Raw genomic sequence first — 27,954 nt, 5'->3', positions numbered from 1 at the left:
AAAATAGAAATTACATATAAATGGGTTAGAAGATCCTTTTTATTTAGTAATGGATATCGAATCCATTTAAGGACTTTATTAGGGGTTTATAATTTATGACCAGTCGTGGGGCTCCATGTTCTATTTCGGCATTATTTTCCACATAAAAAATAATACAATTCCAAGGTGATATACTAGGTCTAATTAATCTTTTAGTTAGTAGATCAACTATTTCATTTTGGCAGATTTCTCGTTGATTTGTTGGCATTTGGGCTGCTCTTGCCTTAGTAGGAATTATTCTTTCAGAAAACCCGTCTTTATAAGGAAGAGTAACTATATGGGATTTTCTAGACCAAAATGCGTTGGGAATATCTGCACATATTTCATTTTCGAGTTATTGTTGAAAGGCTGTAATTGAATGCCAAACTTTGAGTTTGTAGAGTTTATAATTTTTCTTTTAGTTGTTCTAGAAAGGAGAATTTTCATTGATATCCATTAATTTCTGTTTCTATTCCCTTTTCATCAATTTTTTGAAGAGGATAGAGCATGTTTAGAAAGGGTGTTCCAAGGATTACCATTTGTGATAATCCTTTGACTGTAATGAAAGAGGTTTCCAAGCATATTCCATTATTACAAATAGCTACATTTGTGAGCTCATTTTAGATCCACTGGCAGTAGTCATCTGGTAGGTTGATTTTTCAAAATGTTTCGAAGGCACTAGACCTTCTCTAATACAATTTAGATCAACACCTAAATCTATTAGTGCAATAACTTAAAGAGAAAATTCTTTTTTTATCACGATGGTTAATAACACATACCAACGATGTGAGGTAATCTTGTGCATGGCATTTATATGAGGACAGAGAGGTTCTATTTGTTATACTCATAACACTTGCTTGGGTTTCATTAGATGATGATAAAGCTCTATTTTCAGAAGTTTGCCCTTCATTCATGATTTTAGCGAAGATAGATTCTTTATTGGTTTATTGAGAGTCTTGTCCAAGATTTTTCTGATATAATTCTATAGTATGAATTATTTGTTTTGGAAGTTTTACTTCTGTTTTTTTACTTAGAGAGCTCTCTTTTTAGCTCTTGAATAGTGGGTTCTCTTCCTTTGCGTTTAGCTTCTCTAACCCGATTAATAATTCCTTTGAAATTGTATTCTTCGGGTTTACTCGCTCTATTAGGCGGAGTTTCTTCTTGTTTTATTTCTTGTAATAACTTTATAAGAATCACAGGCGCAATTAGATTCTGAAGTTGAGTTAGATTGAAATAAGTCTTCATCTTTAGCTAAAGCTATCTGATTAATATCTTGTTTTAACTCTGAGGAGTCCAAACCAGTGTTATATAGCAAAACGTCTAAAATTTTTTTCTTTAGAGAATCGCTAATTTCAAGAGCATTTATTTTTGCTTTAGTTCGACATTTATTTTTGAAATGCCCAACCTTTCCACATTTATAACAGACAGGAGGTTTGGTATTTTGAGGGAAGGTTTTTATTGTAGTCTTAAATTTTTTAGAAGAGTATCTTTAAGGTTTTTAATAAGTCTTTTCTTCATTTGTAGGTTGAGAATAACCTTTGAATTTAGACTTACGAAATTTTCTAGGATTGAAAGATTTAGATGCCTCTTCTTTTTCCCAGGGATTTTTTAATTTTTGATAACCAAATTATTCACAGAAATCACCGAGTTCCTTATAACTAGTTTTTCTTTCTTTTTCAAGCTTTGATCGAAAGTTCTTGGTATAAGAGCCATGTGGGACTGAGTATCACCCCAGATCGCACTAACCTCAGCCGTTTAGCCGTGGAAGGTGTTTAGGCATTTTGAGGATTGTTTCGTGTTGACAGACACCAGTCTACTGTTCCCTATGGCAAGTTTATTCAGAACTGCCTCTAGAAGACTATCATTTTACTCTTCCTCTTCTGCTGATAATATGGTTCATAATTCTGAACAAATAACCTTTAAAAATCTTGAGAAACGTATAGAAAATTGAACCAATCCTAAGGTCAATGAAACCGATATATATACCAAAGGAACTTTCAAGTTTGTTAGCGATTATGCTATTAAAAGTTGTGAAAATTCTCTCTCTGTTATATCTGATCAGAAAAGTTCTAAAAAAAGAAGTAAAACTTCTAAAACAAAGAATTCATACTATAGAATTATATCAGCAAAATCTTGGAGAAGACTCCCAATATACCAATGAAGAATCCTTCGCTAAAATCATGAATGAAGGGCAAACTCCTAAAAATAGAGCTCTACCATTATCTAATGACACCCAAGTAAGTGTTATGAGTATAACAAATAGAATCACTCTCTGTCCTCATATAAGTGTCATGCACTAGGTTACTTCACATTGTTGGTATGTGTTATCAACCATCGTGATAAAAAAGGAATTTTCTCTTCAAGTTATTGCACTAATAGATTCAGGTTTTGATCTAGCTTGTATTAGAGAAGGTTTAGTGCCTTCTAAATATTTTGAAAAATCAACCTGACAGATGATTACTGCCAGTGGGTCTAAAATGCAAATAGATTATAAGCTCACAGATGTATCTATTTGTAATAATGGAATATGCTTCGAAACCTCTGGCACTCAAGCAAATATTATGAGTATAACAAATAGAACCACTCTCTCTCCTCGTATAAATGTGTGCACAAGGTTACCTCACATCGTTGATATGTGTTATTAACCATCGTGATAAAAAAGGAATTTTCTCTAATAGTTATTGCACTAATAGCAGGTGCTGATCTAAATTGTAGAGAAGGTCTAATGCCTTCTAAATACTTTGAAAAATCAACCTAACAGATGACTACTGCCAATGGGTCTAAAATGCAAATAGATTATAAGCTCACAGATGGAGCTAATTGTAATAATGGAATATGCTTGGAAACTTCTTTCATTATGGTCAAAGGATTATCACAAATGGTACTCCTTGGAACACCCTTTCTAAGTATGCTCTATCCTCTACAAAAATTGATGAAACGGGGAAAACAGAAATTAATGGATATCAAATAAAATTCTCCTTTCTAGAACAACCAAAAGAAAATATGATAAATTCTCTACAGACTCAAATTAAGTCTAAAGAATAATTCATTTTTTCTCTACATTTTGAAATACAACAAAAGGCTATGGAATAGTGGCTCAATTCTCCTACTGTTCAGCATTCAATTACAACCTTTCAAAAACAACTCGAAGATGAAATCTGTGCAGCCTAATGCATTTTGGTCTAGAAAATCCCATATAGTTACTCTTCCTTATAAAGATGGATCTTCTGAAAGAATGATTCTTACTAAGGCAAGAGCAGTCCAAATGCCAACAAATCAACGAGAATTCTACCAAAAAGAAATAGTTGAACTACTAGTTAAAGGATTAATTAGACCTAGTAAATCACTTTGGAGTTTTATTGCTTTTTATGTGGAAAATAATGCCAAAATAGAACACGGAGCCCCATGACTGGTCATAAATTATAAACCCCTTAATAAAGTCCTTAAATGGATTTGATATCCATTACCAAATAAAAATGATCTTCTAATCCGTTTATATGCAGCTTCTATTTTTTTAAAATTTGATATGAAATTTGGATATTGGCAAATACAAATTGCTGAAAAAGATAAATATAAATCTGCCTTTGTTGTTCCATTTGGACATTATGAATAGAATGTCATGTCATTCGGATCAAAGAATGCTCCATTTGAATTTCTAAATATAATGAATCAAACCTTTAATTCATACTCTCAATTTACGATAGTTTATATTGATTATGTTTTAGTTTATTCAAATTCTATTGAGCAACATTGGAAACATTTAAGAATTTTCGTAGGAGTGATTAAACGTGCAGGTTTAGCAGTGTCTGCCAAGAAGGTAAAATTATTTCAAACCCGAATACGCTTCTTAGAACACTATATCACTTTTGGATCTATTCTACCAATAGAACGTGCTATCCAATTTGCTGACAAATTTCCTGATGAAATAACTGATGAAACCCAATTCCAAAGGTTTTTGGGAAGCTTGAATTATATAGCAGAATTCTATAAAGATTTGGCTAAGGATGCAAAACCTTTTTTCCAAAGGCTTAAAAAGAATAGAACATATTAGGGTGATTCGAAAGATCAAGTTAAAAGCCAAGGAACTTCGTTGCTTAGCATTAGCTCGCCCTGATTCATTCAAAATACTCGAAACCGGTGGCTCTGAAATAGGATATGGTGGAATTCTAAAACAAAGACTTCCATCTACTTCCAAATAGCAATTGGTACGATTCACTTCAGATACGTGGTCCCCTGCTTAAAGAAATTATTCTACAATTAAAAAAGAAATCTTATCTCTTGTTCATTGTATCACTAAATTCGAAAATGATGTTTTAAATAAAAAATTTCTTGTTAGAATAGATTATAAAGCTGCAAAAGATGATCTTGAAAAAGACGTCAAAAACCTAGGGTCCACACAAATATTCGCTAGATGACAAGCTTTATTATCTATTTTCGATTTTGATATAGAATATATAAAAGGAGAACACAATTCCCTCCTTGACTTTCTTACTCGTGAATTTTTGCAGGGACCGAAAGGGCAAGAACCATCTCAGGACAAAGATAAGCAGATGACCCTGACCTATTCTGGTCTAGAGTTATCTTTCTCGTCTCCTTCCAAAGGTCTTTTGCCTGCTCCATCTCCCATTTCTTCAGTTTCTCCTTCTCAACTCAAATCCCCTTTTCTAGAAACATCTACTATTCGCATAATGCCAATTGATCAATACTATATTAATCATAAAAAAACTCCCTTTGAAATTTCTACAGAAACTCTTAAAAATCATCTCCATCCCAGTCTTGGTGACAAAACCCGAGAATACTATGAGCAAATTCTGATCCAAAGTTCTGTTAATATTCATCACACGTTTCGAAATAATTCTGAAACAATAAAAGCTTATTCTAATCTTACAATCCTCGATATTATCAATATTCATAATTTGGGACTTATTCCTTCAGCCCCCCGTATTTTTGTCAAATAGAACAGTGGGTTTAAAGTCAGCTCTTACACATTTTATGATTATATGAATGCTTGGGAAAGTCCTCTTATATCAGAATGACTTCGAGACCCACAGGTGGTTTATTCAATTTCGGATTCAAGGTAGCTTAAAAGAGTTACCCAATTGGTTTAAATATAGGCTATTTATTTGGGGTCCTAACCAGGATATATTACCCCTCTCTTTCAAAGAATCTGTTATAAAATTCAATCATACTCTCGATCCTCGAGGTATCCTTATTCAATTATGATCTTATATGAGATCCCCTGGATTGTTAGATGGACTCATACAATTCCCCTTGATAATAGTACTTGGGATTATATTCTGATCCTTTATCGTCAAATTTTCATCAAATGGTGGGACAAGTTTTCTAAGCTTATTCCAGCTAAGATCAGCCTAAAAATAGGCATATATTCGGACTCTTTCTCTTTCGGCTAAAGTTCTTCCTAGCTAGACTCAGACGATTTTGTGGCACTCTTAGCCTCCTTAAAAAAGAAGCACCCATCCTTATTTACAGAAGCTTTGAAGAATCCCATTACTGATGCCCTTATTGTCGAAGAAGATGTCGTGTCCCTTTCAACCGACGAAATGGTGGACCTTTCCTTAGAGACGTGTCTTGCTGTCTAAGGTTAAAAGCCGGATTCTCCGCATTAAGGTAACTCACCAAACTTCAAAACAGTATAAAGTAACAAATACTGTTCACAAGGAATCTACTTTTCTTAAAGACAAAAGATGCGATGTCTTACTTGCCTCTATTTTATAAAGATGATTTGATCCCTTACCTGTCGGCCATCTCCAATTATTTTCTTGAAGCGTCAGTGGACTCAACTTTGTTTCAAGTCTGCAGATCAGGAAGCTTCCACAGCTTTTATGCAAGGGCAACCTTTCCATCCATGCCAGGCAGAGCTTGAAGTGTGGTTCATTCTAGCTCTTGAAGTGTGTTTGTGTGCCTAAGTTAGAGAGTTTGCTTTGTATTTTGAGTGCTTATTCTGTATGTTATAAAGTGAGGTGTATGATATCCTAACTGATATCTACTAGAGTCATCTTGCATTTGTACTAGTGTCCGATGAACTATTATTGTCACACCCCGACCCGGTTTATAAGGGCCAAGTGTGACTGAATGTGTCTCGCATCCAATCAACCCACTAGGATCGCAAGTGCAGTACTCTATTGACAATCTCATTCACAAATACAGAATTTAAATGCAGCGGAAGCAATTAAATAAAGTAATAAGACAGTAATAAAGGAAGAACTAGTGATTACTTTTATATACATATGAACATTTAAGTACAACTGAGTTACATCGGTAGACTACAAAAGAAGTAACTCAACCACCAAAAGACTATTTACAATATTTCCTACAAAAGTGTTATAACAAAAAGGGTAGAGATAGCCTGATCAATCAGGAAGATCAGGAGAAGGCGTAGTCGTCACATGAGCACGAAGCTTCGTGCTCCACTAGGCACTAGTAGAGGAGTATCAACTCCATGAGCAGTAGGAGGATCCTGAGCAGAAGGAGTCCCCACAAAAATACCAATAACACCTAGAGTAGTCTCATCTGAAAAATAAAGTGATCACAAGGGGTGAGCTCTACCGAGCCCAGTAAGGAAATGCATGCAAACATAACACAATAATCCATGATGAATGTCCTAATCTAGCATGCACCTAACATGGGATCTAAGTCATATGAGGTATAAGTACTACTGTAGTAGATGCTAACCTCGGTCTCGGAAACACATAACCAGACGTCGGTCACCCGAGCGAAACCATTCTCTACTACGGTGAGGACCTGCCAGTTTAGGCATCATACATCTGACCCTAGCAGACCCCCAATGACCAACCCTACTGTTTGTTCCCACAGCGGAGTACACACGCTAACATGGGATAGTGAATGGTATCTCGGCATACCCTTCGGCTATACCATAGATTGTCCAACACCTCTTCCCCTGTTGGTAAGGGACGTAGTACTGGGTAATGAAATATACAACCTAGCCCAGTACAATCTAATCATGATGGCACATGTATGATCAGTTGAATTATAAGATAACAGTACTTCACTATCATCAATTTAACAATAACTATAAGTATCGATGTAGTGCAGAATGCCAATGCAGCCTAATTCACATGCAATCTAGTGCAATAAATACAAGCTAATAAACTATATGCACCGAGTGGTATTGATGATGCATGGCATGGCAAATTAGAACAACAACAAATTAAGGTCATAAACACACTGAAATTAAAATCAAATTCCCTTACCTGTAGTGTTTGGGCTAGCCTAGGTGACAAGACTCCGGCAGATCAGACAAGAACAGTAGAAAAACAATAAGAATAGGCCTAGAACAGTAGGAAACAGCAAGAATTAGGGTCTGGACTGGGCTCAGATCAGTACCCAACTATTAAAGGGTATTTTGGGTATAAAAAGGGTGAATCAGATTCAGACCCAGGCTGAACTGGTCGACCAGTTCAGGGCCTGGCTCTGCATCCGATTCAAGTCCCAGAATTGGGGATTTTATTTTTAAGGCCTGGATCATCACATACATGGTCTCAATTTTATGTTTCCAACCTATTCTAAGGTGGGTCAGCTTATTTGATTGTTCAATTTCAAAATTAAGCATCAATTTGGGGATTTTGGACAATTAATCTCAAATTGGAAATTTAGGGTTCTACAATCTGGTTCATAGAACCAGAATTGGGTTCAATTTGAGAGGCAGCTATGAATTTCTGGTGTAATTGAACTTAAATTAGCCTAAAACAGGTTTATATAAGTAAAATCCCTATCATTAAAGCTTAATTATAAAATTAAGCTTTAATGGTTGCCATGGGGGTAGGGTTTGATTAGGACTGAAATTGAAGAAGATGAAGATGGGAATGAGGGGAATCATAGCCTACCTGAATACAGCAGCAGAAATAGGGTGATAGCAGCCTAGTATTATGCAGCTAGGTTGCTGAATTTAGTCTCAAGCTCCAGTTTCAAGTGTAGGAACCAAGCTCCATGAAAAGCCCTCTCTTTCCCTTCTTCTTCTCCTCTTTTCTTCTCCTTGGTTTCTCCTTAGACTGGAACGAATTCTGATTTCTTAGGATATGGGAATAGTGATTTGTAAATTGTATATATAGTGGTTAATGACTAAGGGCTGTTTGGTTTACTAAAAGTAAAATCAATTTTTAAAACTAATTCCTAAATCTAATTTTAATTAGAATTTTGTACTTATTATCCTATTCTAACCACGGAATGATGTCATCTGACATCAAGGGTAATCCGAATACGGGTAAATATTAGGAATAGGATTCGCCACTGGGGATGTAGGTCCCACAGAGGTAAATTGACCAAAATACCTCTATAACTCTAATTGGTCGTACAAAACACTATAAAATACTTTTAAATTATACTTACAATGAGTTTAATTAAGGGAGAGGTTCTGCATAGCCTCCAGGCAGCAGATCCGACACAGGTAACTCCGGTGTGGGATTCCACAGGGGTCCTCAGATTCCAGAAGGGCAAGTTGGGAAGAATCCTTGAAATCCTCCATAGGAGTGTCGAGAGATTCGTCTGTATCCTCGACCGATGCAGCCCATAGCATCGATGCCACCATAGAGTCAGAGCTGGAACCTGAAATCACACAAGTTCCAAAAGTTTAAATTTATTGCAGTTTTCACACTCCACCTCGTTATTAGAATTTCGTCCTCGAAATTGACATACCTGGGAGATCGAAGAGGTAAGGGTATCTCTCTTTCATCAAGTCTTCTCATTCCCAAGATGTCTCAACTTCAGAGTGGTTACTCCACCTGACTTTCACAAAAGAGATGGTTCGATTCCTCAGGTTATGTTCTTTCACATCAATAATCTCTTCTGGCACCTCTTCATAGGTCAGATCAGCAATAAGCTCAGCTGGTTGCTGAGGCAGCAGATGTGATGAATCAGGGATGTATTGTCTCAACATAGAGACATAGAATACATCGTGTACACTGGCAAGAGATGGGGGTAGTGCAAGCTGATAGGCCACTGCACCCACTCTGGCTATAATCTCATACGGGCCAATGTATCGAGGACTGAACTTTCCTCTCTTCCCAAACCTCACAACACCCTTGATTGGTGATACCTTCAAGAATGCCTTCTCACCAAGTCTGAACTGAAAACCGCAATAAATTTAAACTTTTGGAACTTGTGTGATTTCGGGTTCAAGCTCTGAGTCTATGGTGGCATCGATGCTCTGGGCTGCATCGGCGAGGATACAGACGAATCTCTCGACACTCCTATGGAGGATTCTAGGGATTTTTCCAAACTTGCCATTCTGGAATCTGAGGACCCCTGTGGAACCCCGTACCGGAGTTACCTGTGTCGGATCTGCTGCCTGGAGGCTATGCAGAACCTCTCCCTAAATTAAACTCATTGTAAGTATAATTTAAAAGTATTTTATAGTGTTTTGTACGACCAATTAGAGTTATAGGGGTATTTTGGTCAATTTACCTCTGTAGGACCTACATCCCCAGTGGCGAATCCTATTCCTAATATTTACCCATATTCGGATTACCTTTGATGTCAGATGACATCATTCCGTGGTTAGAATAGGGTAATAAGTACAAAATTCTAATTAAAATTAGATTTAGGAATTAGTTTTAAAAATTGATTTTACTTTTAGTAAATCAAACAGCCCTTAGTCATTAACCACTATATATACAATGTACAAATCACTATTCCCATATCCTAAGAAATCAGAATTCGTTCCAGTCTAAGGAGAAACCAAGGAGAAGAAAAGAGGAGAAGAAGAAGGGAAAGAGAGGGCTTTTCATGGAGCTTGGTTCCTACACCTGAAACTAGAGCTTGAGACTAAATTCAGCAACCTGGCTGCATAATACTAGGCTGCTATCACCCTATTTCTGCTGCTGTATTCAGGTAGGCTATGATTCCACTCATTCCCATCTTCATCTTCTTCAATTTCAGTCCTAATCAAACCCTACCCCCATGGCAACCATTATAAGCTTTGATGATAGGGAGTTTACTTATATAAACCTGTTTTAGGCTAATTTAGGTTCAATTACACCAGAAATTCTTGGCTGCCTCTCAAATTGAACCAAATTCTGGTTCTATGAACCAGATTGTAGAATCCTAAATTTTCAATTTGAGATTAATTGTCCAAAATCCCCAAATTGATGCTTAATTTTGAAATTGAACAATCAAATAAGCTGACCCACCTTAGAATAGGTTGGAACCATAAAATTGAGGCCATGCATTTGATGATTTAGGCCTTAAAAATAAAATCCCCAATTCTGGGATTTGAATCGGATGCAGAACCAGGCTCTGAACTTGTCAACCGGTTCAGCCTGGGTCCGAATCCGATTCACCCTTTTTATACCCAAAATACCCTTTAATAGTTGGGTACTGATCTGAACCCAGTCCAGACCCTAATTCTTGTTGTTTCCTATTGTTCTAGGCCTATTCTTGCTGTTTTTCTACTGTTCTTGTCTGATCTGCCGGAGTCTTGTCACCTAGGCTAGCCCAAACACTGCAGGTAAGGGAATTTGATTTTAATTTCAGTGTGTTTATGACCTTAATTTGTTGTTGTTCTAATTTGCCATGCCATGCATCATCAATACTACTCAGTGCATATAGTTTATTAGCTTGTATTTATTGCACTAGATTGCATGTGATTTAGGCTGCATTGGCATTCTGCACTGCATCGATACTTATTGTTATTGTTAAATTGATGATATTGAAGTATTGTTAATCTTATAATTCAACTGATCATATATGTGCCATCATGATGAGATTGCACTGGGCTAGGTTGTATATTTCATTACCCAGTACTACGTCCCTTACCAATAGGGGAAGAGGTATTGGACAACACGTGGTATAGCCGAAGGGTATGCCGGGATGCCATTCACTGTCCCATGCTAGCGTGTGTACTCCGCTGTGGGAACAAACAGTAGGGTTGGTCATTGGGGGTCTGCTAGGGTCAGATGTATGATGCCTGAACTGGCGGGTCCTCACCGTAGTAGAATGGTTTCGCTCGGGTGACCGACGTTTGGTTATGTGTTTCCGGGACCGAGGTTAACATCTAGTACAGTAGTACTTATACCTCATATGACTTAGTTCCCATGTTAGGTGCATGCTAGATTAGGACATTCATCATGGAGTATTGTGTTGTGTTTGCATGCATTTCTTTACTGGGCTCGGTGGAGCATACCCCTTGTGATCACTTTATTGTTCAGATGAGACAACTCTCGGTGTTACTGGTATTTCGGTGGGGACTCCTTCTGCTCAGGATTCTCCTACTGGTCATGGAGTTGATACTCCTCTACTGGTGGAGCTTCGCTTCGTGCTCATGTGACGACTGCGCCTTCTCCTGATCTTCCTGATTGATTAGGCTATCTCTACCCTTTTTGTTATAGCACTTTTGTAGTAAATATTGTAAATAGTCTTTTGGTGATTGAGTTACTTCTTTTGTAGTCTGCCGATGTAACTCAGTTGTACTTAAATGTTCATATATATATAAAAGTTATCACTAGTTCTTCCTTTATTACTGTCTTATTGCTTTATTTAATTGTTTCCGCTGCATTTAAATTCTGTATTTGTGAATGAGATTGCGAATAGAGTACTGCACTTGCGATCCTGGTGGGTTGATTGGATGCGAGACACATCCAGTCACACTTGGCCCTTATAAACCGGGCCGGGGTGTGACATTTAAGTGGTATCAGAGTGATCATGCTCTATTTCTATTCGCAGTCAAGTTCATGATACGGCAGCTCTTGGACTCATTGACCTGAAGGTAAGTCCAGTCTAGGGTTCATTAAAAACCTTAATTAAAAGACATTAAGTAAAAAGAACTTGTCTGAAGACTGTAAAAGTAAAGATAAAAACTTCTATATATATATATATATATATATATATATTGGAGTCTTTACAAAATTTCAGCGCTTAGGCTGATTTGGTTACATAGGCTAGCTTGTTGTCATAAGCTGGGGGACATAGCCTTTACAAGTTAAACAAGAAAGGAAAATACAAATTTAGACTAAACTAAAAAGACTAGAAGTGTCTAGCGATCACTGTGGTGGTGGACCCTGCCCATGGAAACGAGATCTCCACTCTGCAAACTGAGTCTCCATGGCGCTCATCCTCCCACTCAACTGGGAAAAGCCCTGCTCCATCGTCCTTTCCATGCTCTCCAACCTACTAAATAGCTGTGCCCATGTAGTCCCATCACCAGTGTACTCTGGGGCAACAGAGGAAGAAGAAGCACCTGGGTGCCCAAGTGGTGCTGTAGGCTATGGCACTGGGGGATGATCAACAGGCATGGGTGCTGGAATCTCATCCTCATCTAAATCCTCCTCAAACATGGGTACATCCTCCTCAACAGCAGGCTGTCCCATCTCCGTACAGTCTGGGTGGCCTAGCTCTGGAGAGAAGGCTGGCGTAGGAATGTGCATCTTCACCAAGGACATCCGGTTCACGCTCAAGACCTTCTTTGTTGCATATTCCTCATCGATCAATGACACGCCGAAACTCCTGAATACCTTGGTGAGGAGTCGACTATATAGAAGGTTCCCTGACCTCGGGTGATCATGCTGGTATGCCATAGTCCGCATGATCAGGTAAGGCAGGCAAATCTCATAACCACAGTAGAGGCTGTAGGTGGCGATGATCTGCAACGAGGACTATTCCTCGCTCTATCTCGATGTTCCTATCCATAAAATGCTCCACAAACCGGATTTCTTCTTGGGCATTTCGGAAATAAAGAGGCTCGAATTCTTCATCTACATTTACTGCCCCTCTCCCTCTGCCTCTACCACCCCTACCCCTGCCTCGGGCTGCTGCCATTTGATGTACAAAGGCTGCAAGCAAAGTATAGATAGGTGGTAAGTAACAAAAATAAGTCAATGTGTGTTTACATATAGGACAACAGCTATGAGGACAACAGCCTATATGTGAACACTGTTGTCAAAAAAAAAGAAAAAATAAAAAATAAAAAAAAAAAAAAAAAGAAAAAAAAGAAAAAAAAAAGGAAAAAAGAAAAAATAAAAAAAAACAGCAACTAAGTATAGAATAAAACAGTAAATGAATACTGAAATCAAGTGGCATATGTATATAAACCTATCCCGAAGTAGTAGAGTGTATGTATGTGCATGGTGGTGTACAAAAGTTTAGTTAAATTCATATATAAATATAATAGGGTACATTAGGCTAACAAAATGAGTAAACTTAGCTTAAAAATCTCATGGAAACCTTTCAACAAACACTTAACATGCACAATAAACACAAATTTTAGGAGAAAAGCTAATAAATATCAAATATTAATAAAAGATAGAGTATTTAGGAAGAAAACACCATCAAATAGTTGTTTACAAACTATTATAGCTTAGGACAGCAAAAGAATGAGAAAATGGTTTAAATAGGCCACTTGGGCATTTTTACAAACATTTACTGTGCACAGATATATGCATAGTGAATATTGCCTTGGGAAATATAGGAAATCTTAAAAAAATAAGAGAGAAAGAAAGAATAGAGGGTAATGTATGAGAATGTGGAGCAAACTAGTAGAAAAGAAAAGAATTACATGTGAAGTAAACAATTTATGCCATGAAAAGTACTACATTAACCTAGAAACTAACAAGAGAAGGAAAAGAGACTAGAGCAAACAAGTAAGGTTAGAAATTTTTAGGTTTAGTGTACTTACAAGTAGTTAAGAATGTAAATCTTGTGTTTGAATGCTTTCCCCAAGCCTTCGAATGCCTTAGGTAACCCCCCTTGAGAGCTTTAGGACTTAGAGAGAGTTAGGAGAGAGCTGAAGACAGAAAAGAAGTGAAAATAGAAAGATGCAGGAAAATCACGTTTTTAACAAGTTGGGTCACTGCCGAGTGAACCGGTTCGACCCGGCAGTGAATCCGATTCACTTAAAGGTGTGAATCCGGTTGGGTATTTGATTCTAAAAATAGTTTTATAAATGATTAAATAAATATAGTATATATGTACTATAATATGTCAAATAAAACAGTAATTATAATTATATAAAAATATAATATGATAAATAAAATATTAATAAAATAATAATAATAATATTATTATATTACATATAAATATGATAAAAATAAAATAAAATATATTAAAAATATTTACATGTTATACGTAATTCATATACGTGTATATGTATGTAAGTATATGTATATTAAGTGTAAAAATTAAGTAAATAGTACTATATATTGATTTTTGGTCTATATTATATACTACTACATGTATAAGTAAAAAAAAATAATAATAAATATTATTTAAATATTGGACTTGTATATATTATTTTATTATGCTATACTATGTTATATAATTATGTGTTTTCTTTTTAGGAATTCGGGTTATTGGCTTAACACACAACTGCCATTCAAATGAGTTATGTGTTAAGGCCAATCGAGGAGTATACTTACAACCCCGAAAACATCGATGAGTTGAATCGAGTACTCTACTCTCTCCCGTTGGTCTATACTATTCACTCCATATGTAAGTATTTCTAAGCTTATACTAATTAAAGCTTGTACTATTTTGTGTACTGTATTGTGGAATTATTTTTATTTCAGTTTTACTTAATATGCTATTATAAATGCAAAGAGTTGTTCATCAGATTAGGTTGGTTAATATTCTCCTTACTAATCTAGATCAACGATTAGCCGATACTCATTCTGTAACTAAATATTTAGAATATAGAATTAATTATCTCTAGACTGACTTCTCCATCCTTCTTATATCAAGAATTGAATTTAGAACGATCTATCTTGCCTCAAATAGAAGAAGAAATAAGACAATTAGAGCTTAGGCTCAAAAATCTTAGGACAAATTTAGTCTAATATACTCAGGTTTTTCATGGGCTGTTTTTGGTATATATATATACGTATACACTATTAAGTAATTACAACTCAGACAAAGAAAATGAATCCTTGTTGTAGAAAACTCAAAATAGAAGCTAACTAAGGAAGCCTAGCTAAAATAGGAAAGAGAGATCTATCCATCAAAGTAAAACAACCAACCATGATAGGGACACTCCCCCTATTGTGGTCCATATAAACTTGTCCCCCAGTACATATGTCGCACTCTTTAACACTCCCTCTCATGCTGGAGCATACAAGTCACCCATGCCCAGCTTGGAACAGCCTTTTGGAAAAGTAGGACCAAACAGAGGCTTAGTAATCACAACACCAAGCTGATTAGTAGAAGAGACGATGGAGTGACAATTAGTTTCTTCATGGCGACGTTTCACATAAATTGAGAATCAACTTCAATGTGTGGTTTGTTTATGAAATATCGGGTTGCTGGCAATGTAGATGGCAGCTTGGTTGTCACAAAACATCTTCATAGGTTGAGTAACTGGAAAACCCAACTCTTGAAGTAATGACCTCAGCCACATCAACTCGGTTGCAGCATGGACCATAGCTCGATACTCAGCCTCAACATTGGATCTAGCCTCAATTGTTTGCTTCTTACTTCTCTAGGTGACTAAATTGCTACCAATAGACGTGCAATACCCTGTGGTAGACCTCATATCACCATCGACACCAGCCAATTAACATCAGAAAATCCTACCTGATCAACACTTTGAACACTCTGATGTAGATAATTGAGCCCTTTTCCTAGAGCCCCCTTTAGATTCTTTAAGATACGACAATTTGCCTCCCAATGAGCCTTCGTTGATGATTGCATAGACTGACTAATAACACCAACAACAAAAGAGATGTCCGCTCAAGTAGCAGTGAGATAAATAAGCTTTATACCAGTGTTTATCTTCAAAGTCTTCACCACTAGCTGTCTCAAATTTTCTGATATGGATCCATAAGAGTATCAACATGTCTGGAGGCGAGCATACCAGTTTCGGACAACAGATTTAACACATATTTCTTCTGTGATAGACTTATTCCTTTCTTACTCCGTAGAACTTCACTGCCAAGAAAGTACCTGAGCTGACTAAAGTCTTTCATTTGAAAATGCTGATGTAGATATGATTTCACCTCTGCAATTTCGGATGCATCATCCCCAGATATAATAATGTCATCTACATAGACGACTAGTACAACTACCTTAGAGCCCTGGTGTTGTAGAAACACATAATGGTCAGAGTAACATTGGGAAAACCCACAGTGAGTAACAATGGAGCTGAATTTGTTGTACCATGCTCTAGGTGATTGTTTTAACCCATAGATGGGCATGTGTAGCTTACATACTTTGGTTGAATTCACCCCTTGAGCAACGTACTTGTGAGGATACTCCAATGCTCCATATAGACCTCCTCATGTAGATCACCATATGGAAATGCATTTTTGATATCCATCTGATACAAAGGCCAATCTAGATTCACAGCCAAAGATACACGAACAGAATTTAGTTGAGCAACAAGAGAGAAGGTTTCAAAATAATCCACTCCATATGTTTGAGTGCACCCATTTGCTACCAATTGGACCTTGAGGCATTCAACGGAACCATATGGATTGTACTTTATGATGTACATCCAGCGACATCGCACTAGGCATTTCCCTGGAGGAAAATCCACCAGTCTATATTTGTCGAGACAACAAGGCATCCATTTTCGTTTCTATAGCCACTTTCCACCTAGGACTACATAAAGCTTCATGATGATTCTTTGGAATAGATTTGGTAGACAATGAAATAGCAAAGTTATGGAACAGAGATGAGAGATGAGATATAGACACATACTTTTCTATAGGATAGGTAGTCATGGATTTTTGAGTTTAATACCGAGTACCATTCCGAAGTGCAACCGGTAATTCAGTAGTACCCTCAGTACCAGGATCAAACTGAATGGTGGGTTGAGCAGGAATCGGAGCTGAAGTGGACGGCATGGTCCTCTTGTGCTGCTGATATATCTGCAGTGGGTGATGATGGAGTAACAAGGGCATAAGAACATGAATAGGTGGGTTACAATCAACATCGACAGCAGATGTTGGTGGAGTAGTAGGCAGAGAATAATAAGACGTATTCTCAAAAAAATTAATATCAACATTGACAAACTGCCGATGGGTAACAAGATCATAGCACTTGTACCCTTTCTGAGTTCTAAAATAACCAAGAAAAATACATTTGACCGCTCGGTGAGATAATTTATCAATGTGAGGCTGTAAGATATGAACAAAACACACAAAACCAAAAACCTATGGCGGTTTAAACAATGGAGCATGAAGATATAAAATAGAAAATGGGGATTGGTTATCTATAACAGAAGAGAGCATCATGTTAATTAAAAAACAGGCAGTGATGACAACATCCACACCAAAACTGTTTAGGAGCATGCACAAAAATCATAAGTGACCAAGCAATTTCCAATAAGTGTATTTTTATGTTCGACGACTCCTTTTTGTTCCAAGGTATACAAACAACTTGTTTAATGAATCATACCATTAGCTAAGAAAAGATTAGAAATCTCCCGTTGAGTATATTCAAGAGCATTACCGGATCAAAAAATTTTAATGGAAGCATCAAACTGAGTTTTTATTTTACTATAAAAATTTATAAAAACAGTAAGAAACTTGGAACAATCTTTTAATAAATAAACTCAAGTCAACCGAGAATGATCATCTACAAATGTAACAAAGTAAGAAAACCCTAATCTATTACTGACACGACAAGGACCTCAAATATCAGAATGAATTAAGGAAAATAAAGATGGACTCCTAGATACACTGAGAGATAAACGACGACCGATGATGTTTCCTAAGTTTACAGGCTTCACACTCAAGATGAGAGATTGATTTGCAGCTTGAAACCATCAGTTGAAGCTTGGATAAGGATGGATGCCCTAGACAAAGATGCCATTGAAGATCAGAGGGTCCATGGTTTAAGGTATCACATCGTATCGTATCGTATCGGTCGATACGTATCAATATCACAGGTTATCAATACGATACAGTGAGATACGTATCTTTGTTTTGAAAAACATTATGTATCGATAAGTACCGCATTGTATCGGCCGGTATGGTGTGATACGATATGATACTACAGATACGTATTGATAATCATCGATACATCACGTTAAGGGGTTTAAAAAAATTGAAGTATTGGTACGTATCGCTAACGTATCGGCCGATACGTTACGATACTATGCGATACATTATGATACGTTGCGATATATGCGATACAGGCCATTAAAAGCTCGTGTTCACATTCTAGAACTTAGAAATGAGTTCTGAAGGCAGAAATGACCATCCAAGAGTCACATAACTTGCTCTCAACCTATTTGTTTCCCATGTTTTTTGACTTGGGGTTTACATTGAAGCATTAAAAACTATTCAGATTCAACCAACAAACCTTTCTTTCGATCATTCAAGTGGCTGAAATCAGAGATTATTGAAGAAGTTCTCAGAAAAGATAGGTTTTCAAAGAACTTGATTTTTTTTTTATAAATCACTAAGAGAACTTTCTCATTATAAAATAGACTATTACTACATGTAAGAAACCCCTTCTTTATAACAATTCAATTGAATGGACTTATCTTATCATACATTGTTCTCCATTTTAGTGTTTATGCATGGTAATTGTTATATATTTCCTTATTTATACTAATTTTGGCTCCAAAAGTGTATTTCTATGCATATCTTGACCATTTTCATACGTATCTCCGATATGATACGTCTCTTTAAATCACCCCACCGATACGATACGTGAATTGATACTTTAATCCTTGAGAGGGTCTACTAGTTGTAGTAGCAGCAATTGACGGTCTAATGCCATCCAGATAGTACAGGCCAGCCTGCTCAAGCCCTCCACCAATCATTTTCTTTGTTAAAAGGTCTTGAATAACAAATAAGAAGGGTAGAAAGTAACAGGCTTAAGTGACTTAGTAAGTTGACTAACGGATAAAAGACCTAATGGTAACTGTGGAGCATAAATGACAGATGACAATGTCATGTATGAGGTAAGGAGAGACCGTTTCATGACTTGCCACATTAGTGGAGGATCCATCAGCAGGAATGATTGGAGAAGAATGTTGAACTGTTGACATGGAAGAGAAGAAGTCTTACTTACCAGTCATATGGGAGGATGCACCACAGCCAATAATCCATGGAGCGGATGAAGTGGTGGTAAGGAGGGTTGAGTTACTCCTATGTGTGCTAAAGTGGCTATGGAAGTGGAGGTAACTGACCCAAGTTGTTGGAGGCATTTAAGTATCTGATTATAATTGTTTCGAGGAACATAAACAGAGGAAGAAGTCCCAGATGTAGATGCAAGTGTTGTGTTACCAGAAGTTACTCTCTCATTAGAACTATCAGTAATAGTTGTGTTGACTAACACATTGGTGTAGTCTGGTCGATCATGTTTAGCCCAACATTTGCCAACTGTATGACTGGGGTTGCCGCAGTCGAGAAGACTTGTCAGTTTGTTGCCCACTTGTACCACGACCACTTGGTCCACGACCGCGACCTCTCCATTGGCTATGGCCTCTACCAGAGCAGATGGAACCTCGTCCACAGCCAACAATAAAGGCCGAACTTCCCTAGGAGAAGGGGAGGGATCAACCTTGGGTGAAGTAACCGTACGCTGAAGGCGAGAAAATGTTTCATTTAATGATGGTGCCTTTTCACCAGCAAGGAGTTGACTTTTAACAGATTGGTAGTCAGGGTGGAGGCTGGCCAGAAACTCTGCAACATGAAACTCAGCCCGCTGAAGCTTCAATTGTTCCAGATCAGTAGTAAGAGGTTGGCGAATATGGAATTCTTCAATAATGCCCTTATAATTGCTGAAGCACTCATTTAACGACTTATCCCCTTGTTTAAAGTTGAACATCTTATAGAGCTCATAGTTTCGAGATATATTCTTCGCTTGAGAGAAGCTTTCTTTTAAATCATCCCAAATCCCTTTTGCAGTAGTGTGGAACATGATGTTGGTGAATAGTAGGAGCCATACTATTCCACAACCAAAATTTGAATGTAATTTTCACACATCCACTCTTTATAGCCTGCAACAGCAGCAGGATCTTTCGAATCACCAGATGGAGGGTCAGAAGTAAGACATTTCATCTCCCTTTGGCATGAATGTAGATTTGGACAGCTTGAGCCCATAACATGTAGTTAGTTACTCCATTAAGTTTAATACTAGTAATCTGAATATGAACATTATCAACAGGTACTTTAGGATCAGCCATCATGCACACACGTAATTTAGGAACCAAGGAGAGCATCCAAACCAGCAACTAACAGTAGTAGGAACACAGTCAGGCAGCAGCAATACTGTTCTAAGAACTAATCAGCCGGAAGCAAAAATTATTCTAAACCGATACACCTTAAAAACCAGATTTGCGTGATTATGAATTAGCAGAGATCAGTTGGTCAGATGGACCTGAAATTGAAGTCGAAGGTATCTCTAGTAGAGGGTACTGATGTCCCAAAAGATTGGGTTGATCAACTCGATGGATCAAAAATAATTTGAAGAACAAAACTTCTGAAATATGAGCCAAAAACAGTGTACCACAGCTATTTATGGAGAAGACTAATTCCAGCAAATCAGACCACCAGATGATCCCCAAATTTGGATCAAGTGTACCTTCAGATGAACTCAAATAAGCCTAAAAAAATCACCAACATCAACCGGCTGGATGGGAAGTAATTTCAGATCTCAATAACTTAAACAACAGAATCTGGAGCCGTTATATGGATAGAACCTGATCTCTGGATCCAAACAGCAAAACATGAGCAGTAGAATGCCCAATTTTACCTTCATATCTTCATTAACAATGGCAGTAACTAGCATATAGGCAGCATAGGCTGCTGCAACCAGAAAACAATATCAGTCCTTGCATGGACTATCAAAACAGCAAGTGAATGAAGGAGATTACTGGTTATTAATGCTCTGATACCATGAAACAGTACCAGGAATTAATAACCAGTAATCACTAACCTCACAAGAGAGGGAGGGAAGAAGAAGAGAAGAACTGAGGAAGAAGAGGGAGACACTGCCAAGGAGATCAGCAATCAATACTTCTGACAGTCCCCCTTCCGCATATATATATATATATATATATATATATATATATATATATATATATATATATATACAGACAAGGAATAGGAATCCTTGTTTTACCCATCAAAGTAAAACAACCAACTATGATAGGAACACTCCTCCTATCGTGGTGCACATAAACCTGTCCCCCACGGTACATATTTTGCACTCATTAACATACTTTCTTTATGCACATGCATCTGTTGAGAGCTTCATGGCTTTTCTCTTTCATGATCTTTGCATAGGAGGTGGAGCTGTGATGGATCCCTTCTGGATTCTATTTCCTGAACCTGTTGCTAGCCACATTAGGATTTTCTTTGTTGGGATGGGGATATGGATAATTGTAAACGGATCGGATTCGGATCGGATACGGATCGGATGTGATCGGAGCCGGATATTCCCTGGTCGAATACGGATACCTCTAAACGGATTCGGATTTTCGACCATCCGTTTACATCTCTGCCTTGTGTAACCCGGACCTTCCTCCCCCTAGCGGATACAATTCACTCTCAATCCATATCTCTTAGATCATGATTCTCTTTTCATCATATTCTAGAACTTATTTAATCTTCAAAAACCCTTGAAATCATTATTTACTTAATTTTTTATTATTAAGTATTCGGATTTTTTTTCGGACGGATTTTAATCGGAGTATTCGGATTATTTTCCGGATATCTCTAAACGAATACGGATGCCCCTAAACGAATACGGATGCGAATTCGGATTCGGATTTCGGTTATCCATTTACATCCCTAGTTTTTACCTTCTCATTGTATGCTTCCCATCTCATTTGCTTCCAAATGTAGCCATCATTCTTCTTTTTAATTCTTTTGTTAACACTCTGTTGTGATGGTTTGATCAACTCGTTAAAATTTAATGATGTGTAGGTCTTCTCCAAAAACAATAGAAGGGCCTGATGGAAGAAACTTGCAGCTGCACTTCAGGTCTAGGTTGTCCCTCCCCCTCTTTACTGGAGGAAAAGTAGAAGGGGAGCAGGGTGCTGCAATCCATATTGTCTTGATCGATGCAAACTCAGGCCTTGTGGTGACATCAGGGCCAGAGTCCTCGGCAAAACTAGATGTTGTTGTGCTTGAAGGTGATTTCAACAACGAAGATGATGATGGTTGGACACAAGAAGACTTTGAAAGCCATGTGGTAAAAGAGCGTGAAGGGAAGAGGCCACTTCTGACTGGGGACTTGCAAGTGACGCTGAAAGAAGGTGTAGGAACCCTTGGAGATCTAACATTTACGGATAACTCTAGCTGGATAAGGAGCAGAAAGTTCAGGTTAGGTGTAAAGGTTGCTTCAGGCTACTGTGAAGGAATTCTTATTCGTGAGGCAAAAACAGATGCATTTACTGTTAAGGATCATAGGGGGGAATGTACGTTAATGTCTCACTGAGCATTCGTTTTACTTGTTTACCATTTGGGTTGTACTGTTGAATAATCTGCCTATGTACTAAATGACTAATTATGTTACTTATTTTGGGCCTCTGCAGTATACAAGAAACACTATCCACCTGCATTGAATGATGAGGTGTGGAGGTTGGAGAAGATTGGCAAGGATGGATCGTTCCATAAGAGGTTGAATAAGGCTGGCATATACACAGTTGAGGACTTTCTTCGGCTTGTTGTCAGAGACCAACAGAAATTGCGGAATGTAAGGATACAGTATTCGGTTGTCTAATTACAAACTCTGTTGCCTAATTAGAAGCTTTATATTTTGAATAGGTGTCATCTGATTTTATATGATGGTTGTAGATCCTTGGGGGTGGCATGTCAAATAAGATGTGGGAGGTTCTTGTAGAACATGCGAAGACTTGCGTTCTAAGTGGGAAACATTATATCTATTATTCTGACGACATGAGGAATGCCGGTGTTGTTTTTAACAATATATATGAGCTGAGTGGACTTATTGCAGGTGGACAGTATTATCCTGCGGATGCTCTTTCTGACAGTCAGAAGGTTAGTGTCATACACTAACAATTTATGATGTTATGCAAAATACTTGTGTTGGGTTTTATATGCTTTTATGTGAGAAGTGTTGATTTGTCTTCATTCTGTAACCGAAGTCTGATTGGCAGAAATTATAATCTTGTCTGAACAATCATTTCAGACCAATCCCTCTCTTGCACCTTATTTCTGCAAACTGCTAGTTTTAATACCAAGGGTTTCATATTTGTATTGGACTAGTACTGTGAACTTGATAAGTAGATTTCCTTCTTGATATTTCTGACAAGACACTCCCTCTTAAAGAAGATAAAAGGTCTTTAAATCATTAAATAAATCAACCTTGCTATCTAGTTAATACTGTTTTCAGATGAACATTGTCAATGACAAAACTGGAAATGATTGGTTTTGCAGGTCTATGTGGATACCTTGGTGAAGAAGGCATATGACAATTGGTTGCATGTTATAGAGTATGATGGCAAGGCACTTTTAGGCTTTAAGCAGAACAAAAGATCGACTCGAAGTGAATTTCCTATGGGCTCAGCAGATTTTGGAAAGTCATTTGATCAGCAACTCTCTCTTCCCCATCCACCTGCTCCTGCTCCTTCACAGCAGCCTTCAATGAATACATGCATGGCTATCGGGGGTAAGATTTATAGGACCATAGAAAGTAGTGAACTCAGACATACAGAGGCTCACCAGTCATGGTAGTTCAACCACAAAGACATTAAATTCTGATGTGGTCGGACATTACATTTTCATGTCTAAGTTGCACTAACACTCCCCCCCCCCCCCCCTCCACTTTTCTATTTAAGGCCATAAGCCTATATGGTTTTCATAGCAGATGCCATGTCCGATACATATCAGGCATTCTGTGTTGGTATTGGCCATTCTTTGAAACTATGATCTAATCTGTGAATTTTAGAGTTTGTCTGTGAGGGGAGGGTTTGATGTCTCTCTCTCTCTAAAACATATAAACGCACACACACATATGCATGCATGCTGATTGTTATGTACATTTTAGCTTATATCTCTTATTGATCTGGGTCCCTCTTTTTTTCCTAGTTTCAGGTTACAATGATAATCTAGCTACTCATTACCCCACACAGCCCCAGCAAATAAACTCCAATACTCATATCCAGTTTGATGCCACTGCATTTGCCCCACACAGCCAGATGATTGGAGCTCCAAACCAGGCCCAAGTGGTGAGAAATAATGACATTGTCGGACTGGCCTTGGGGCCACCACATTCATCAACATCAGGTTTCCAGAATGTTGGTCCATCTGCCCAGACGACTAATCTTGCTTGTGATGACTGGTCACGTTACCGCGATAATAGAGGAGTTGATGAATTCTTCTCAGAGGAAGAAATCCGCATGAGAAGTCATGAGATGCTTGAAAACGAAGACATGCAGCATCTGCTTCGAGTCTTCAGCATGGGAGGCAATAATATAACTGAAGATGTGTACCCTTATTCTACTTCATTCATGCCATCCCCATCACCAAACTATGGTTATGATGAGGACCGGTCCCGTTCATCTGGCAAAGCTGTTGTAGGATGGCTCAAGCTCAAGGCAGCCTTGAGGTGGGGTATTTTTATCAGGAAGAAAGCAGCTGAGAAGCGGGCACAACTTGTCGAGTTGGATGATTAGTGTTTAGTGAAATCATGTTGTGGGAAGCTGTGGGATTCTGCGTCAAGCCATTGTCATCTTGGATCTATGGTCTGCGATTTCCAGCAAAGTCTTATTTGACCCAAAAATTGGTTTTTTGGGGTTCCTTTCTTGTATTCCTGGGATTTCGTGTGTGTTGGGATTCTTATCAGTTGACCTGGAATCTTTGTTTGTACAGTTCTCCCTGTACAGTAAGTTTGTTTCTGTTAACAACCTTACGAACAGTTTAATTCATTATATCTCTCTCTGCTCTCTCTGGTGTTTTAGATTCCCCCACTATTAGGCTCCGGAAGGAAGGGGCTCGGAAGGTTTCAGTGCTTGGATGTTCCTTCTGTGACGCATAACATTTCTGTATTATTGACCTTGTTATGCTAAGTTAATCCTTTTCAGATTAAGGTCTGTATCGACCCCTTCCCTCCCTTTTATTGTTGAGCATCGGCTGAAATAAGTAAAAGTCTATTACTATTGTCATTATGTTTTCTGTCGTTGCTTTCTTCTAATATGTTAGAAGTGAGGTCTAATCTGACAGTGTGGGCATATGATAGTGTTATGTTATCTAGGTGTAGGCATTCATTGCATTACACTGTAATGAGATCTAGTTATTCAGGACCTACTCTGTGCTTCAAAATTTCCTACGAAGAAGAATATCTTGAAAAATGCTTATTGTGGAGAGATGAGTAAGAGTATGCTAAATTCACATCATCTCTGGTCTTTTGAGTAGACACAGACTACCAATTTGTTTTTACCAAAAATTAAAAAAGACTACCAATTTGTTTTAACTAGAGAAGAGAAATCAAATGGGAAGGGAAATAGGTTCCAAGGCCATGGTTGAGAGTTTCCTGTGTTACTGAAATAAAGTATTGACTGGGCATCAGTCCAGACTTCTACACGCATCTCCTAAACGGTTTACTCGACCGAGTTTTTGTTTGATAGCTCTTGCCTTCGCCTTTTGGGCTGTGAACCTAAGAAACTTCATTCCATATGAGCTGATAACAGATTTCTATTAATGAACAAACATGAGGTTGGTAGCAAGGTACCATCAGTTATGATTAAGAGATGATGAAGAATAAGGATTGGTGTTAATGAACTCTAACTGCTTTCGTAAAGACAGGAGGATGGAATGATATATAATGGGAGACGTGGATCGGATTTAGATCTGAATTTTTAAATCACCACCCATTTATTGATATTTTGCATGATTCTGATAGTATTATGGGAAGCATGACTGAAAATACACTGGTTTCTTTCTAACCAAATAAATGAGGAGATTGCCAGAATACTTAGAATCGTAATGTCTTAAGAGGACAAAGTATTAGGGAGATGACAAAGTTCGGTTCTAGACCTAAAAGACCTGTTGCCAATATCCTTTTGGGGGTTTCAGTGACCCCTGCAAAACAGACTACAAGAATCCGGGATAGGTCATCTCCTATCTTGAATTTATAGGAATAATTACTCATACTCAATACCTGAAACTCAAAGAAAAAGAGAACCTAAAAGACCTAAGGGACTTGGATCTGGTAATGTCTTCAATTTGCATTCTTTTTCTCTGTGCGGAAGTATCGTCCACTTTCTCGGACTGTGCAGTATGTCCAATCAAATGGTACCCTTCTAACCAGAGTTGGGTGCCTATAATCATTTTAAGTTAGTCAATAAGACTAGTATCATCAAGTTAATGATCGTAGTTTAACGTCTTTAAGAAACAGTTCAAGACAACTTTCTAGCCACGATTCTCATGTTGTCCATTATCCCACTAATACGTAGGGTTGGTAGGATCTGACCCTGGAGAATATCCCCCCCGGTAACGTGTTGAAAGTGCTATGTGTAGGAATGGGTTGGTGATCAAACTTAGTTGGCGTTGCTTAATCCTCCACTCAAATTTCTTTTCCTGCAAGAGGTCTTGTATAATATGGCGAAGTTGTAGGCAGTTAGTTATTCATAGCATGGCCCTTTTGAGAGTGGTAGTCGCAACAGAGATTGGGGTCGTACCAACTCGGCTTTGGTTTAGGGACATATCTCAGTTCAACCTTGGACATCACATTAACTTTAAGCAGGGAAGAGAGAATTTGACCCAAAAGTTATCCCTAAATCAATAAACTGCCTTTTTGTATGACTCTGGAAAGCGGAACACGCTCTATCAAAAGAGATGCCCTTGCCAAAGATAGCGAGGGGATTACAAGAGGGGTGTCCTTCATTCAAAATCCTAGTCAGTCTGGGGCAGGTTTGACACAGACGGTCTCCTGATGAAGGTAGTCCTAATAATCTTGGTTCGCCACAATCAGCTCTATAGCATCAATCTCAGCCCTCGAGCCCTCGATGTTAGGAGACAAGAGAGGAGCACGCATATGAGCAGGTGGAGGCCGAGGTACTGCCTGAGTAGAATGCCACTGGCGGGTCACCCTCTCCCCAAGATACAACTCCACCCCAGAAGGGCCCTCAAAGACTATCCGCTTCCGGACGAGCCCACAAGCAAACTAGTACTCCTCCAACTCGTCAGGATACACGATCATCTCCTCATCATAGGGCTGCCAGCAGATCTGCCAACAAAATCGTTTCAATTAAACAAGCAAAGGGGAATCAGTTCAAGGAGAACAAGAAGACTCAGAGAAGTTTCGTTGATCATTACTCGGGTAGTTGCCAACTCATTGAGCTGGAGGTGTACTTGCAACTCATTAGTAAGAGAACACCTACCTTTCCCCCAGTGAGTCACTCGGGGGATGTAAGGAGCCAACTCGTCATGAAGGCCAGGGGTATGGATCCCAAGAGCCTCGTAACACCATATCTGTCAAGGAAATAAGAGAGCAATATCAAATACCAAACAAAGTTTGAAGACTAAAAGGAAAAAAAAAAGAAAAGAGGAATCAGGGGAGCGAAGCATACCCAAAGAACGTAGGCGTAGCTGGTCAAGCCAAGAGTGCCGACGGCAAGACGATCCAACATCCACAGAAAGTGAGCATAGGCAGGCCCGCCCCAGTCAAAGGTCAATGCCTCGTAGAAATCCTCAAAGAAACAAGCAAGCATGGTGTCTGTGCGGCCTCGCTAGTCACAGAAAAGAACATTGGAGACAAGATAAAGGAGAAAACTCCTAGCAGTCTGGTCCAATATCTCCCTAGGGCAGTTGTCATCAATGACACGGTCATCCCACTCCTTTAGGGAAGATAAGAGAATAACTCGAGAGGTCACTATAAAACCCAAGAGTTTCCCAATCTCCTTGAGAGGCCTCGTGTCAAGGGAGGGAGTCACAGAAATAGGTTTCCTGGTAAAGGGAATCCCGGTGACCATATAGAAGTCAAGGGACTGATGGTTACCTCCCCAGCAGGCAGGTGAAATGTATGAGTCGACGGCCACCAGCGGTCCGCCAA

General features: G+C 38.3%; 1 protein-coding gene across 1 annotated transcript in view; it reads left to right on the top strand.

Annotated features, from left to right (window-relative positions):
* Positions 1 to 24,987, top strand: part of LOC122645810 (calmodulin-binding protein 60 B-like) — a 39,920-nt gene extending 14,933 nt beyond the window's left edge. Inside the window, exons 4-9 of the mRNA XM_043839177.1 lie at positions 21,864 to 22,357; positions 22,475 to 22,635; positions 22,737 to 22,940; positions 23,340 to 23,571; positions 23,997 to 24,610; positions 24,693 to 24,987. Coding sequence (XP_043695112.1) covers positions 21,864 to 22,357; positions 22,475 to 22,635; positions 22,737 to 22,940; positions 23,340 to 23,571; positions 23,997 to 24,577 — 1,672 coding nt within the window. The 3' untranslated portion in view covers positions 24,578 to 24,610; positions 24,693 to 24,987. The remainder of the gene's footprint in view (positions 1 to 21,863; positions 22,358 to 22,474; positions 22,636 to 22,736; positions 22,941 to 23,339; positions 23,572 to 23,996; positions 24,611 to 24,692) is intronic.
* The last annotated feature ends 2,967 nt before the right edge of the window (positions 24,988 to 27,954 follow it).

Source organism: Telopea speciosissima, chromosome 11 (genome assembly GCF_018873765.1).
Source record: "Telopea speciosissima isolate NSW1024214 ecotype Mountain lineage chromosome 11, Tspe_v1, whole genome shotgun sequence".
In the NCBI taxonomy this organism is placed as follows: Eukaryota; Viridiplantae; Streptophyta; class Magnoliopsida; order Proteales; family Proteaceae; genus Telopea; species Telopea speciosissima.
The sequence above is the reverse complement of the archived record's forward strand: the minus strand, read 5'-3'. Positions and strand labels throughout refer to the sequence as shown.